This window comes from Myotis yumanensis, unplaced genomic scaffold (genome assembly GCF_028538775.1).
Source record: "Myotis yumanensis isolate MYYU_CA2020_CCGP unplaced genomic scaffold, mMyoYum1.0.hap1 SCAF_4, whole genome shotgun sequence".
NCBI lineage: Eukaryota > Metazoa > Chordata > Mammalia > Chiroptera > Vespertilionidae > Myotis > Myotis yumanensis.
Genome location: NW_027223755.1, coordinates 33,390,569 through 33,408,083, shown reverse-complemented (window position 1 = coordinate 33,408,083; position 17,515 = coordinate 33,390,569). Strand labels below are relative to the sequence as shown.

The window sequence follows — 17,515 nt, the reverse complement described above, 5'->3', positions numbered from 1 at the left end:
AAAAAAACAAAAAAGAGCACACACTTGACTCAGTTTTACTTCCTTTAGCCTAAGGAAATAACAGTGAATCTGAAAAAATATTTAACTAATGGATTATTCACTGATGAAGGCTTATCATATAAAATCAGATGAATTTTTCCATTCTTGGAAAAAGTGAAAATATAAATATATGAGGATGGATTAAAAAAAACATTAATCATGATTATGTGTGATATATAAAATTACTAGTGATTTTTTCCTGCCCCTTTATAATGTTTTATATATTGAACATGTATTATAAACACAACTTAGATTATTTGAAAAATCAATATGACAGTTAGTATTAATTTCATCTAATAACTCTATAAAAGAAAATGACACATTGTTTAAAACTGCCTTTTAGCCCAGCCAGTGTGGCTTGAGTGTTCAGCATCAACCTATGAACCAGGAAAGTATAGTTGGACTAGTGGCCCGGTGCACAAAATTCGTGCATGGGGGGGGGGGGGGGGGGAGTGTCCCTCAGCCCAGCCTGCACCCTCTCCAATTGGGGACCCCTTGGGGGATGTCCAACTGCTGGCAGTCAGACATCCCTCTTGCAATCTGGGACCGCTGGCTCTTAATTGCTCACCTGCCTGCCTGCCTGATTGCCCCTAACTGCCTCTGCCTGCCTGCCTGCCTGATCGCCCCTAACCTCTCTGCCTGCCTGCCTGATCGCCCCTAACTGTCTCTGCCTGCCTGCCTGATCACCCCTAACTGCCTCTGCCTGCCTGCCTGATTGCCCATAACTGCTTTCCCCTGTTGGCCTGATCTCACCTCTAACTGCTCCCCCCTGCTGGCTTGATCGCCCTTAACTGCCTCTGCTTGCCTGATCACCCCTAACTGCCCTCCCATGCCAGCCTGATCTCTCCCCCAACTGCTCTCCCCTGCCAACCTGATCTCGCTCTCAACTGCCCTCCCCCTAACGGCTTTATCTTGCTCCCAACTGCCCTCCCCTGCTGGCCTGATCGCCCCTAACTGCCTCTGCCTCAGCCCCCACCACCATGGCTTTGTCCGGAAGGAAGTCGGATGCATGGAAGATGGCTGGTCGACCCGGTCTAATTAGCATATTACCCTTTTATTAGTATAGATAGATTATATAGGATAGGATTGCTTAAATGGGAGGGGGAGCCTTTTTCAGCAGGAGGAGATGCTCTTGGCAGACAAAAATACATAATCCCTATATCTGGACTGATAGCCAGCCATATGCACTATACTGCCAAACTGGTCATTAAAAAATTGAACTGCTTTCTTACACCTTACACCAAACAGCTGTTGCCCTTAAAACCCCTCCTCAGCCCCCACCTTAGGTTCTGCCTTTGCAGTTCTCCCAGATTAGGTTCTGATTGGTCAGTTTCTATGCCAGTGTCAAAAGCTCTGCCTTCTAGGCAGCCATTGGCTCCTCGCAGTTTACCCAGATTTGTTTCTGATTGGTTGGTTTCTATGCCAGTCAGCGTCAAAAGCTCCGCCTCCTAGGCAGCCATTGGCTCCTTGCAGTTCACCCAGATTTGGTTCTGATTGGCCAGTTTCTACGCCAGTCAGCATCAAAAGCTCCGTCTCCTAGGCAGCCATTGGCTCCTTGCAGTTCACCCAGATTTGGTTCTGATTGGTTTGTTTCTATGCCAGTCAGAGTCAAAAGCTCCACCTCCTAGGTAGCCATCTTATGACAGTGTGAGGGTTAATTTGCATATTACCTCTTTTATATAGGAGGATTCCTGGTCAGGGCACATGCCTGGGTTGTGGGCTCCATCCCCAGTAGGGGGCATGCAGGGGGGCAGTCGATCAATGATTCTCTCTCATCATTGATGTTTCTATCTCTCCCTCTCCCCTTCCTCTCTGAAATCAATAAAAGTATATTTAAACAAACAAACAAACAAACAAACAAACAGCTGCCTTTAAAGAGATACAAACAATTGCCTAGAAGTTATGCATCTTTGTTCACTAAATTTCACCTGGAATCTTACTACTTTTGTTTTCTATCATGTTTGAAGCATCATTTAACTTGTGGAGATGGTTAAAGTGCCAGAGTGCTGTTGATAACATCTTAATTGTCTGTGTACAATGGCAATTTCCATTCTGTACTTACAGGCTTGGCTGTTATCTGGAACATCATTGTGAAATGACTTTTTACTATATTGTGCTAATCCCCAGAACCCTTGCTCTTTAAACTTTCTTTCCAATAGAAATAAACCACTTATGCCTAGGTAGCTTTTATCTGTTCCAAAATGATGTGTGCTAAAAAGAAAAAAAAAATTCTGGAGAGAGTCCAAAATCTATGATGGTATATTGCCAGCATAGAAAAGGTAATCTTGTTCACTCTCCTCTTTTCCCATGATTGCTAAATTTATATTCACTAAACTTTAAGCCTCAGCATTTTATAATCTCAATTCAGCTAATCAACATGCCTTACTATACTTTTCTCTTTTTCTCAACAGATTTTAAAATAGAACCATCGAGCCCTAGCAAATTTAATGAATATACTTACATTCCTTCTAGGTCACAGATAACTTTATCTGAAGTAAATTAACATTCACATTTCTTTATGTATTTTTCTTTGAGGTTTTTACAAGAGGACTGTATAACTAACATTCTGCCAATTTAATTTAGAATGTTTAGTTTGTGTTGCTCGAGTAATTTGTCAAGCCTTATCAATACTACCCCAGTCCCATACACCTCCCTCCCTCCCTCACACCTAATATTTCCTGAGCATTTCCTTAGAATCAGGTACTATGTTAACTACATTACATAAATCATCTCACTTAATTTTAATAATAATTCTGATATAGGTATTGTTAACTCCACTTTACAGGTGAAGAAATGAAATTTTACAAGAGAGGTTGCTTGCTCAGGTCATTCAGCAATCATTGTTGGAGCAGGGATTTGAACCCAGGCAGTCTGGTTTGCCAGCCCACTTTATAATTAGGAGATAATTCAATATGTGGGATTACAGAGAGCCTCCAGGATAGTGCATTTCTTTAAAGGAATGTGGAAAGTATTCCAGAGATGAGAATGGTGTTATAAGCTGTAACCAGCTCCAGAAGACAGGTATTATTTAGAATTAAAGGTCTCTAAAAGTCAAGTTGAGTTTTTCTTCTTATTCCATTGATTATTACTTCACAGTGAAATCACTGTTGGTAGAAGCTGGTGTTCTGGAAGCAGCATGAGCTCTTAAGTGTGACCCACAATAACCATTTACTACTGTATAGTCTTGGGCAAGTAACCTAATTTATTTGAGCCTCAGTTTCCTCATTTATAAAATGGGAATAATACTAATTATCTGATGGAATTGTAAGAAACAAATCTACCACAACTGGTCCCTAACCTATGAGCCCCATGAGGCTTGTAGGAGGGTTAATGAGAGAAGATAGCATAAGGGTCCTAGCAGTTGACTGCAATACAGTTGACCCTTGGACAATGCCGAGGGGGTTGGTTAGGGGCGCCAACACCATGCAGTCAAAAATCTGTATAACTTCTGGTTCCCCTAAAACTTAACTACAGTTGGCCCCTTGCACCTGAGAATTCAACCAACCTCAGAGCAAAAGCAGTATTTTTGACTCATGGTTGGGAATCCATGGTTGAGAAACTGTGGTTTGCAATGCAAAAATACTGACTGGTTGAATCTGAGGATGTGGATGAAAAGGGCCAACTGTATTTTTAAAAAATCTGCGTATAAGTGGACTCTCGAAGTTCAAACCCAAGCTGTTCAACTGTATAGCATATGCAAATATTTGCTTCAAGAATGAATTGGTGGGATCCAGAACCACCTTCATCTCCTATGCCAGGAGAAGAATAAGAGTAAAAAAGGCATAAAAGAATGAATATTTAAAGTATGAGTGACTTCTACTCACTTATTTTATATAATTTTATTAATTAATCTGAATAACTTATAATTGGCTAAAAATATACTTAACCAGCGGTTTTAAAAGAAACAATGAGATATCACATTAAAGTACCTCTGAAGATGTGTCCAAACAAAAAATCCTGTGAAAATAGAAATGTTCCACAAGTAAAATAAATTAAACTAGACACAGTCCTTAGACCCTTCAGAAAATTAGCCTAAAATGGATCATAGACATAAATGTAAAATGCAAAAGTATAAAGCTGCTAAAAGATAACATAGAGAAAAGCTACATGACTACATGGTGATGACTTTTTTGATAACATCAAAGGGGTGATCCATGAATAAAATAATGGATAAGCTGAACTTCATTAAAATTAAAAATTTCTGCTCTGTGAAAAACAATGCTAGAGGGGAGGAGGGATATTAATGGACTAGGTGAAAAGGTGAAGGGACTAATTGGGGTCGGGGGAGTGGCCAGGGAGAGGTCAATGGGGGAAAAAGGAGACATATGTAATACTTTAAACAATAAAAAAAAGTACAAATTGATAGTTACAAAATAGTCATGGTGATAGAAAGTACAGCATAGGGAATATAGTCAATAATATTATAATAACTATCTATGGTGTCAGGTGGGTATTGGAAATATCGGGGGTTGGTGGGGGGGGAACACTTTGTAAAGTCTAACCACTAAGCTATACATCTGAAACTAAAACAAAATAATTTTGAAAAAAATAATAAATCAAGAAAATAAAAAAATGAGAGAAAAAACAAACAAACAAACAACAATGTCAAGAGAATAAGACAGGCCACAGACTGAGATAACGTTTGCAAAGACATATCTGACAAAGGATTGTCACTCAAAATATGCAAAGAACATGTAAAAGTCAGTAATAAGAAAATGAACAACCTGAATAAAAAGTGGACAGAAAAACCTTAGCAGATATAGAGATGGCAAATGGCATGTGAAAAGATGATCAACATCAGAGGTCACTAGGAAACTGCAAATTAAAACGAGATACCATTATACATCTAGTAATAGATTGCTTGTAGAGCTGAAATCCATAACACTGACAACACCAAATGCCAGTGAGGATGTGGAGCAACAGGGACTCTCATTCATTGCTGATGGAGATATAAAATAGAATAGTTATTCTGGAAGACAGTTTGGTAGTTTCTTACAAAACAAAACATATGATACAACAATCTTGCTCCTTGGTATTTATCAAAAAACTTATGTCCACACAAAAAACTACATATGAATGTTCATAGTAGCTTTATTCATAATTGCCAAAACTTGGAGGCAACCAAGATATCCTTCAGTAGGCAAATGGATAAACTCTGGTGTACCTAGACAAGGGAATATTATTCAGTACTAAAAAGAAATGAGCTACGAAGTCATGAAAAGACATCCAAAACTTAAATGCTTATTACTAAAAGAAAGAGGACAATCTGAAGAGGCTACAAAGTGTATGATTCCAACTACATGACATTCTGGAAAAGGCAAAACTACAGACACAGTGAAAAAGATCAGTGATTGCCAGGGTTGGAGGAGGGATGAATAGTCAGAGCATAGAGAAACTTTTGGGTGGCGAAACTATTCTGTAAAGTACTATAATGGTGGATCATCTCATTTTATATTTGTCCAAACCCATAGAATATACAACACCAGGAGTGAAACCTAGTGTGTGGACTTTGAGTGATAATGGTGTGCAAATGCAGATTCATCAACTGGAAGAAACATACCACTCTGGTGAAGGAAGCTGATAGTTGGGATGACTATAGGGGGTGGGGGAAGGGGAAGGAGAATATGGGAACTCCCTGTATTTTCTCTCAGTTTTGCTGTGAACCTAAAACTGCACTAAAAATATGAAAGTCTATTAAAATTTTTCTGAAAAAGTCATCTCCATATTCATCTGGTTTCACTGGAAAATTGCACCAAATATTTAAAGAAAAAATAATACCAATTTTATGTAATCTTTTTTTTCAGAAAATAGAAGAGGAGGAACCACTTTCCTTATTTTATGAGGCCAGTATTACCCAGATACCCCTACCAGACAAAAACAGCAGAAAAGTATAGAGTAGTATTACTCATGAACACAGACACAGACATCATCAACAAAGTATTAGTAAGTTTGATTCAGCAAATTAAAAAGGGAAACACACCATGATCAAGTGTGGTTTATTACATGACTGCAAGGCCATTTAAGATTTGAAAATCAATGAGTGTAATTTATCCTATTAACAGTTAAACAAGAAAAACCCATGATCATATCAATTATACACAAAAGTATTTGACAAATTCAACATCATTCATGTTAAAACTCTCAGCATACTAGAAGTTGAAGGGAACTTCCTCAACATAATGAAAGGCACCTACACAAAACCTGTAGGATTATCTTAGGAGAGCTTTTCAGAACGAAGAGCAAGATTATTCAGAGCTAAGCATCTCAAGAAGAGATACATTGAAATTTGTACCAGCTTTATTAAAAACAGAAGGAAATCAGACTTCGTATTTTTAAAAAGTTTTCAAAGGCAAAGCATTTCTCTGAAAATATTACTCTTTCACTAAGCACTGCAAAGTACCTTACTTAAGTCTTGAGAAACTAACAGCCCTAAAAGCAAGTCATAGAAATGATATTTACTTGGGAGTATAAATTGGAATGACATTTTGGGAGGGCCATTTGAAAATACTTTGCAGAAGCCGAACATGCATACCCACCAAGACAGCGGTTCTCAATTTGTGGGTCGCAAACGATGAAAATACATCCTGCATATCAGATATTTATATTACGATTAATAACAGTAGCAAAATTACAGTTATGAAGTAGCAACGAAAATAATTTTATGGTTGGGGGTCACCACAACATGAGGAATTGTATTAAAGGGTCGCGGCATTAGGAAGGTTGAGAACCACTGCACTAAGAATATCAGTGTTAGAAATTTATCCTGAGGAAATTGGCAACGACAAAGATAGGAGGATGTTTATTACAATGTTGTGTACAATAAAAAAAGAAAAAAAACTGGAAAGAGCCTAAATATTCAACATGAAGTTGATCAAGAAAATTGTGGTTCATCATATTTTGGAATACTAGATGGCCATAAAAACAAAATATTAAAATTATATCATAAAATTATATATGGCAAGGAAAAGTATTCACTATATATTGCTGAGGGGAAAAGCAAGTTATAAAGTTGTAGTATTATATGATCACGTTTCTGCTTAAAATATGTCTCCACATAAAAATATCTGGAGGGGTATATACATGTATAAATTAATGGTATTTATTATTGAGTTTTAGATCATATGTGATTTTTATTTATTTTTTGGGGGAGGAGTCTGGCTTTTCTACAGTAAACATATTTTCCCTATATAATAAAAATATTAAATGTTTACTGGAGGCAACCATGCAATCGATTGTTAGTGCTTTTCTGACTCTTACAATACTGAATACTGTAGGTACTATGGGAAAGTGCTGAGGGCAGATAGATAAAGAGGAGGCAGACAGACCTCCCTTGTGCATTGTTTTGCATGTCCATTTGTTGTAAAGCTTTAGGTTACTCTTAGACTTAACTATCTGGAAAGAATTTTTAATGGAACATAGTAGTGAGTAGTTAAGACTCACAGGATCGCAATATCCTCTCATAGATTTAATTTTTCTCCTCTTCCTGGAATGCTGATTTTGTTGCGTAAGGAGCAGGTGGCTTTCTTTTTTATAAGTCTCTTGACTGCCTTGTCAGACACAGCTCTCTCAAAACTTTTTTGGGAGCTAACCAAGCTTTATCTAAACAAACCCAAAATGACATATGGACTTCATCCACATGGTCATATGAATCCTTTGGCTGATGACTCCAGCCATGTATCTAATCGGTTTTATAAAATCCATGCTTGGAGAAGGATTCTATATGAGAGTGCAATGCTGTGAGGAGAAGGAATGTAGTGGCAAACAGGCCCTTGCTGCTACCCTGGAATCTGGTGCCCATCACTGCCACCAAATATTGGCAATATATATCCCAACAAAGGGGAGAATCCTAATAATTTTGAGTGAAAAATTTCTATCATGCATTTCAGCTTAGATCCACTAATAACACTTCTTTAAAAGCCTTGCTAGACAGTGAAATCTGGGAATAATTATCAAACACCATATATAGTGTTTACAATAGAATCATATTTCTTTTCTTTCTCTCCCCTTCCTACTTTTTTTTTTTTGCATAAAAAATAGAATGCTGCTGAATGGTACCCAAATGTCTGTTGTATACTATGCCAATACAGCAGCCCAGCCAAAAATGCAAATAGAACAGTTTGCCAAGTAAAAGAAAACATAACAAATTGGTAATGGTTTCTATCTTGACAGAAAATGAAAATGATCCCTCAATGTGTGGTCACTCATGCGGACACATAAAAATGTCTCAGAAGCAATCATTTTACCTCAGATAACAGACCCTGACAGTGCTACAGCACTGGCTGACTTTCACTTCTGAGAAAAGCGGCAACCGTGACCTACAAAATACTCTGGGAGCTGTGTAATTTATGCATAACACACAGGTACATGCCATATACTCCTAATATTTGCTATAAATCATTGTGAATACAAGACTTCTCTTCTGAGTGCAATATATACTTTACGAGAGATGATCTAAATCACCAGAGACTTGATAAAGCCGAACTGGTTTATTTATGAAAAGAAATGATGTTGTTCCTTATCAGGCTACAAAATTTCAATAGTCTCTATTTCAACAAGAGGGCGTTATACAGGGGAGCCAGGCATTATATATGATTCTGTATAGTGCCTTGAATACTAAAGGCATTTTATTAAATATTAGAAAAAGCAAATACCAGAAAAATGTGTAGGTACATAGTGCACAGTACTGATTTTCTGTTTAGGAGGCTGCAATTACAGGCAGAAATGAACCCCGGAAGACATGGTAATGGCTCCTTTAACATGTTTGCTTTCCCTTTGCCACTTATTTTTGCTCTCTGAGGACTGGCCAACATCATTGACCAGTGATTTCCCCCCTATCTAGTGAAGTTTAATTTTCTAATGAGCATGTTAGAACAGTGGTTGTATTGTGAAAGTACATCAAAAACAATAATGACACTAATTGATATGTGAAGCTAATGAGGAATTCAAAATGAGAAAATACTGCACCAAAGGGGCAAGGGAGAACCTTGGGAAGTTAAATGGTCTTGCCAAGTTGAAAGTAAATTTGAATCCTGTGGGTTATGAGTTTCAAATGGAACTTCTGGGTTTAAATTTGTTGGTGACTTTCCTGTTCAATAAAAAAGGACTTAAATGGCTTATAAAAAGTTAAAAAAAAACACGTATTGGGCATCAAACTGCTCTTACAAAACACCCTCTTGATGAGTTAAGTGTAAATGAATCAGAAACACATGGATCATATTTCCTTAAAAAATGCATATGGATTCAAAAATAAGGGGAAGAAAACTTGGCAAAAACATTTTTTGTGTGTGTGGTGACTGAACCCAAAACATTTGAAAGATATTTTGAGACATTCATGGAATCCAAAATAGAACTAAACATGTCCAGTCATATAAAGAACAGAAAGTGCTATGCTAGGCAATGTGCATTTATCTCTATGGGTTAATCAACACTCACTGAACCTTCACCTCTGGCATAGAATTATGGGAAAAGCCAGCTTCTGTCTTTAAGCAACTTAGAATTTAAGTATAAACAAATATGTAAGTAATACAAACCTATTAAGAGAGACCCAGGGCTTTAAAAAAAATTTGGCACAACTCAGATCATACAGAAACCATATATAGAGAAATACACAAGAACTTTCAGGGTCCTGGAGTAGCTAGGATTCATTGCATTCAAATCATCATCCCCTCAGCCCTTTTGATTCAAGTTATATATAGCTGCCGAGTCTTATTTGCTTAAATGTTTTCTTAATGAGTGTTTTTATGTCTTTTTTAACGTGTGTCCCAGCCTCTTTCCTCCACCCTCTAGATTTGTGAGTGCACCACAAATCTTGCTGACTGGTTTCCTGGAGGATGGGAGTGCTGAACAGAGTTTTGAAATAGGGAGAGATGCTGTTTGGCAGAGAGGAGTGTGGCTACGATTCTGGGTTGGGGTAATGGCACATGTGACAGTTCAGAGGCTCCAGCGATGAATCATGTGTGGGGGTGACCTGCTGGCTTGCACGCAGCAATGTGCCTGAGCCAGGGTGCAGTGGGAGATGGAGGCAGTAGGTGTGGGGAGGCTAATATACTACATGTGAAGTCAACTGAAGGGCAGAGGAGTGTGATAAGGGAAAACACAATTCTTATTCTTTTTTTCTTTCTTTTTGCCAGTATAGGATAAAGTGCTAAGCACAGGACGCATACAAGTCATTAATTCCTTTATTTCTTATCAGTGTCTTAAACAGCTGAAAAATATCCAAAGATAAAAATAAGTTAACTATGCATGTATTCCTAGGATCCTGTAGGTAATAAATTTGAAGAGAAACTTGTAGGATTATGAAATGGATTAGTGATTTCTAAAATGTTTGTGGGAAAGTGTAAAAACATTAATGATTTAGAATCTTTTAAGGCTGTTTTTTTAGTTGTTTAACGTGAGTCTTATCAATAGTAGATAATGTAGGGCAGGGATAGTGTCCTATACATCTTGTGTATTTTGCACTGGTTAGCACAAAGCTGGGATCACAGTAGGCACTCAATAAATGCTTAGCAAAGTGAAATGAAGTAAAGGGTGATGAGCCCCTACAACAGTGGTTCTCAACCTTCTGGCCCTTTAAATACAGTTCCTCATGTTGTGACCCAACCATAAAATTATTTTCGTTGCTACTTCAGAACTGTAATGTTGCTACTGTTATGAATCGTAATGTAAATATCTGATATGCAGGATGGTCTTATGCGACCCTTGTGAAAGGGTCGTTCGACCACCAAAGGGGTCGTTACCCACAGGTTGAGAACCGCTGTCCTATAACAAGGAGGGTATGATTGAAGGCAAAGTTTGAAAACAAAGGGATGATGTAGTGGAAGTGTCTCTGCTCTGAGCCTCTTTGTTTCTGGTGAACAGAAAGAAATCAAAGCCCTTACCATCCTTCATCATCTTCTACTTCCATTTCAGAAACGTTGTCTTCAGGAGTTTCAGCAATTGCTTGCGTGAGTTTAGATTTAAACTGGTTTAGCAGCGCAAGGGTCTGAAATAAGAATACATTTTTTGATAAGGATAAATGTAACTTTAGAAAACACACTTATATTTGTTAGAAAAAATATCCTACCAGGATGGAAAACACTTAGATAAACTTCTACTTTTGAAGGAAAATAACAAAACTGCCTTCCTGCTGCAACAGTGATTGATATTCACAATCCCCAACATTACCCTATGTGCATCTGCACCAACATTTTACCTCAGAGATACATGATTATTTTCTTACTTGGGGAACATAAATTTGCTTATATAGAAGATACTTAAATTTTCACATGCTTGTTACTAATAGTTAACTTTTTACTGTCCACAAAACAGGGAAGTACTTCATTAAGATATTTATAATAATAAAAGTGTAATATGCTAATTAGACCAGACAGCCGAACGTCCTTCTGGACGACCTTTGGACAAAGTTGGGGCTGCAAGGGCCGAGGCAAGCCCCTGTGGCTACGAGGACTGAGCCCCTTGCACGAATTTCATATATCAGGCCTCTGGTGTAAAATAAAAAACAAAACACTAACAAATAGTATTTTCCATTGAACAATTTCCTAAAAATGTAAAAAAAAAGTACCAATACTGGGGAAGGTGAAATAAATGGACACATTAACTTTGGGAAGTGGGTACACTGGAGTGATATCTTTAAAAACTATTTTTATGTACTAGAAACTTTAAGGTGATCATTCCCTTTGATTCAATAATTCCAATACTGGGAATACATGGAGAAAAATACTCTGAGACACAGAAAATGGCTTATGTGAAGGATATGCATTCCAGCAACAGTCACCCAAGTGGGAAAATGGAAATGTTAAAAGTCTATCCATAAAGAACTAGATACATTTGGTAAAAAGCAATGACTATGTTATTAAATTCTATACATGAAGTATTTCATTCTATTGTTAAGTGAAAGAAGTAGGATATAAATATCATGTGTAGTATGATTTTTTAAAAAAGGGATCATTCCTTTGATTATCGTTTGGCTCCCTTGCCCTTTGTGAATGAGCAGAAACAAGTGCTTACAATTTGATAATTCCATTGTCTCTGGGCTGTACTTTAACAGTCTACTCCAGAATTTGAGCAGAGAAAAGAAGTTGAAAAAGATTTTTATTCTACGGTTTAAAAAAATATAATTAGAAAACAGGATAAAGTATTATCCATATATAAAAATCAAGTATCTAATTCAAATATTGATACATGGAATTTAGTACCAAAATACATTTCATAAGGAGAAAGTTGTATGATAGTTCAATATGTGAATAACAGGTATAGAAAGGAGTCACAGTAAATTGCAAGGCTCCAGAGTTTATCTGACAAATATCATCGACACCACAGTTCATGAAAAAATTAAGTTGGTTTTACTGGTCTAGAACCTAAGCTTAATGAAGACAGGTGGTGCCAAAATAAAAGCAAAAGCAGTATTGCTAAAAAATGATAGTGAAATGTGCTTTATATGTTTCACAAAATTTAATGCCCACATAGACAACAACTGAAAATATACACATCACCGTAACTGCTGAATGACATGATTTTGTGAGAAAAACTATAAAGTCCTGTAGAATACCCTATGGGCATTCTGAGGGCTGCCTGGTGGGCTAGGGTTTAAATATTTTATCTATCTCTAGAGTAGTAATTATAGGACTAAGCTCTTTTTAAAAAAATATATTTTTATTGATTTCAGAGAGGAAGGGAGAGGTTAGAGAGACAGAAACATAAATGAAGAAAATCATTGATTGGTTGCCTCCTGCACCCCCCCTACTGGGGATCAAGCCCGCAACCCAGGCATGTGCCCTTGGCAGAAATCGAACCTGGGACCCTTCAGTCCACAGGCTGATGCTGTATCTACTGAGCCAAACCAGCTAGGGCAGGACTAAGCTCTTCAAACGTTTAACAGATAAAGAAAGCATCCCTTGTTTTTAAACCTTATTCATTAAAATAAATCTACTTTTATTGTATTTTGTTTACTGTAAAAATATTAGAAAATAAAGAGTAACAAAACAAAAATATTATACAACTACTCAGAATAACCACTGCTGACATTTTGGTATATATTCTTCAAGGTTTTTTTATGTGTTTTTGTGTGTGTATGTGCTTAAATACCTATATCTATATTATATAAATATCTGTCTTTATCTATCTATCTATCTATCTATCTATCTATCTATCTATCTATCTATCTATCATTTATCACTTAAAGGTAAATCCCATCAATTTGTAATGGTGGACTTTTGTATACTTGGAAAAGGCTTTTCTGAGGGCATAAAGAAACATGAAAACAAAGGATACTTCTTAGTGAAATGAAATTTTAAAACTCCCTAGCAAATTACACTAGACCTGGATCTTTTTCCTTGAGTCGAAAGTGGCAAGGCAGTCCGTTTTCAGAGCCAGTTAATGTGCTACTGGCATTTCCTCAAAGAAGCGGGGGCTATGACCAACAAAAAACATCCACTTGGCCTGGCTTAGCTTCTCCTATTCAAGACTGGGCTTTCTCTAGCTGCATTCTAAAGGCAAGAGAAGACACTAGGCAGAAAAGCAAACATCACAAAAGTAATGGGCTACAGCATAGGGTAAAGAAGATAGGATCTGCATGGAGGTATTTCTGTTTGCCATCTACAGGGAAACCGGTCTGGTTTTTGCCAAAGGATGAATGGTCAACCACCTGCCGCACCGCTAGGGCCTTCTCAGCACGGAGAAGCTGCTCTGAAAGGACCCGCTTTGGGAAACTGTGTGCATATCTACATATAAGGTCTCTCAACTGGCCTCTGTCTCCAGTCCTGCCCCGGTTCAGTCCAGTCTCCTTACTGTGGCTGGGTTGAAGCGATCTTTCCAAATTGCAAATGAGATCATAATACTTCCTCCATTTGATGGCTGCCCACTGACCTTAGGGTAAATCTAAACTCCTTATTAAGGCTCAAAAATACCTTCCTTGAATGAGCTGGCTTCTGCTTACCTCTCCAGTATCATCTCTCTCCTTCTCATTTATGTTCCAGTCATACTTAACATCTTTTCGTTCTTTGCAAAGAGATCAAAGACTTGTCTTATACTGTTCCTTTTGTCTAGCCACACATCTCCTATTCAAACTTCAAAGCTCAGCCTAGAAATCATTTTCTCAGGAAGGCCTTCCCACATTCTTAGGACATGTTCGGTCCTACTACTATGCAGCTTAGGTACAGGTATAGTTCCCTGTACCTAAGCTGGCATAATGCTCCCCCTTTTTATTGGTATTATTGTACCTGTTTAACTGGCTCTTTTTCCTGATAGCTCAGAGAGGGCAGGGATGTGCCACCTTGTTTACCACCAAATACAGTGATTAGTACACGGTAAGTTCTTAATAATTATTTGTGAGGAAGGAAAAAAGAGGAATGCATGAATAAGAGTAATCCTTAGATCTTTGGTAGTATATTCATTGCAGTGTGACTCCAAGAAAGCAAGTTAATAACGTACTTTTTCTTAATTTTATTTGCTGTTCCATTTCTTTTGAAAACTGTATAAGTTAGTTATTTGCAATTATTATTTCCTATACTTTACTTCTTGTTAAACTTTCCCTATGACTATTTTCATGCTAAGTAATGATGCATGCTCCTTTGTTATCGGGAATTAGGTGTCACTTATAGCAGAGTTCCTGATAGATTTATTTATCCAAATAGTCTGGAGGTTTTTAATTTACTTTTATTTTGCCTATTTTATTTATACATCTAAAATGGCGTGTTCATATATACACACACATATATATATATATATATGGCAGCACTAAAGAGAAAAGATTTTCGTCTGTCCCTTAACTTTTCAATATGAAGGGCTACTGAGGGAGATTTATTTTATTGAGGGACAAGTGCTGCATGGTGTGTATGGTGGACTCTCAAATTGTTGAGCTGATTCCCTATTTCTTTTTATTCTGACTTCTGGCAATCTTCCTATATTACTAGTTAAAGAAACAGGAATACTTGCAATGAGCAGAATTTTGCAATACTATTTACAGTAGACGTCAACTAGTAGACCAAATGCCTTCTTTGCAGGCAACCTGCAGTTTCAAGTGGATCTGGCTAGTCAGCTTATAAGATGCTGGGCCAGAAGAGCCCTTCATCGTCACCACTTCTCTACTTCATAATAGTCACTTAGCCAGAGGTTCCACCCAAGAAACTGATAATATGTGGCTTTATAAGCTTCCCGTGCTTGATATGGGAGTACAGATTTAAAACCTAAAAGTTTAGGCTTTGCATCTAGTATGTGTGGAAAGAACTCTATCCTCTGGACTTTTGCATGAGTGGCCAAGGTCCTTGGCACCCCGCTCTATATAAACACGTGCTTTTTCATTGCTAAGAGATAGTGCTTCCCCTGATGTATAATCAAATTAGGCTCCATTAACAATACTTGAAGACAGTTAAAAGGCAATAAATTTAGTTTGTGAAATTACCTGGTCTTCCCGGGAAGTTCCCTTCTTGGGTTGCTGCTTCCTCAGAGCTTCATACTTTTGCTTTTCTCTTCTGTATTCTGCAACAGCACCACCTAGAGCAGCCTCTTCCTCTGAAGAATGATAGAATATTCTTAGAATAAACGTAAAAAGGCTCTGTGGATTCATATTAAAGTCTATGCTCTTATCACTGAAGAGGAGGTCAGAACCTGGGGCTGGTTTGCCTCCATTAATTAAAAAACCAAACCAATAAATTCCACTAGCTCAACAACTATTTCCTAGATTAGAAAGTGACTGATGTTAATTTATCAACCAATTTTATACACATCTTTATTATATGCTGAACTATTGCAGTTGTTCTCTATTATAATTGAGTATAAAATCACCTATCTCATTTTTAGAATAACTATGATTTTCCTGTAATTCAGTAATAACATTTTATATTATTCCCTTGCCTTATAAGATACACTCTTTCAATATTGGTTGATTTTTTCCAATTACCTGCTACTCCCCCCCCGCCCCCGCAGTGAAAAAACAATAATAATAATAATAATAATAAGAAGAATAGTAACAAACAACTTCACTTTGATGGCATTATAATATGTAAATATATCTAGCAAATAAGTCAATTAGGACAATTACCAAAAGCAGGCAAAAATCATTTTTACTAAATTACAAATTAGAAAACAAATGTATGCATTTGATCCTGCAATAATTCCATGTGAAGATTAGTTAACATCTGGAGTTACAGAATACAGTTTTGTTTCAAAAAAACAAGTACTGTACTAACGTTTTTAAAAAAATATTTTTACTGATTTCAGAGAAAAAGAGAGGGAGAGAGAGATAGAAACATCAATGATGAGAGAGAATCGTTAATTGGCTGTCTCCTGCACACCCCCTATTAGAGATCCAGCCCACAACCCAGGCATGTGCCCTTAATCAGAATCGAACCTGGGACCCTTTAGTCTGCAGGCTGACACTCTATTCCACTGAGCCAAACCAGCTAGGGCTGTACTAACATTTATAATACATTACATGTATACATATTAATGAAAATTCGTGACTGAAAAAACAACAATAACCTGTCTCTTGTCTTGACTGGTAAACCAAGAGGAGCCAGTGTTGTAATCAAGAACGCTAGTGGTCCTGGCCGGGCAGCTCAGGTGTGTTAGAGCATTGTTTCGATACACCAAGGTTGCGGTTTGATCTCTGAGTCAGGTCACATACAAGAAGCAGACCAATGAACTTATCATAAGTGGGACAACAAATCAGTGTTTCTTTCTTCTTTCTTTCTTTCTTTCTTTCTTTCTTTCTCTCTCTCTCTCTCTCTCTCTCAGCTCTCACTCTCGACCCTCCCTCCCTCCTCTTTCTCCATCCTTTCTTCTTCCTTCCTTCCTTCCTTTCTTTCTTTCTTTCTTTCTTTCTTCTTCTTTCTTTCTTTCTTTCTTTCTTTCTTTCTCTTCTTCTTTCCTTTCCTTTCCTCTTCTCTCTCTCTCTCTTTCTTCCTTCCTTCCTTCCTTCCTTCCTCCTTCCTTCCTTCCTTCCTTCCTTCCTTTCTTTCTTTCTTTCTTCCTTTCCTTTCCTTTCCTTTCTCTCTCTCTCTCTCTCTTTCCTTCCTTCCTTTCCTTTTCCTTCCTTTCTTTCTTTCTTTCTTTCTTTCTTTCTTTCTTTCTTTTCTCTCTCTCTCTCTCTCTCTCTCTCTCTCTCTCTCCCTCCCTCCCTCCCTCCATCCTTTCTCCTTTCTTTCTTTCTTTCTTCTTCTTTCTTTCTTTCTTTCTCTTCTTTCTTCTTTCTTTCTTTCTTTCTTCTTCCTTCCTTTCTTCCTTTCCTTTCTTTCTTTCTTTCTTTCTTTCTTTCTTTCTTTCTTTCTTTCTTTCTTTCTTCTTTCTTCTTTCTTCTTCCTTTCCTTCCTTCCTTCCTTCCTTTCTTCCTTTCCTTTCCTTTCTTTCTTTCTTTCTCTCTCTCTCTCTCTCTCTCTCTCCTTCCTCTTCCTTCTCCTTCCTTCTTCCTTCCTTCTTTCTTTCTTCTTTCTTTCTTTCTTTCTCTTCTCTTCTCTTTCTCTTCTCTCCTCCCTCCTTTCTC

General features: G+C 37.4%; 1 protein-coding gene across 1 annotated transcript in view; it reads right to left on the bottom strand.

Annotated features, from left to right (window-relative positions):
- Positions 1 to 17,515, bottom strand: part of CWC27 (CWC27 spliceosome associated cyclophilin) — a 174,727-nt gene that overhangs the window by 14,735 nt on the left and 142,477 nt on the right. The window contains 2 exon segments of the mRNA XM_070412057.1: positions 10,917 to 11,020; positions 15,437 to 15,546. Coding sequence (XP_070268158.1) covers positions 10,917 to 11,020; positions 15,437 to 15,546 — 214 coding nt within the window.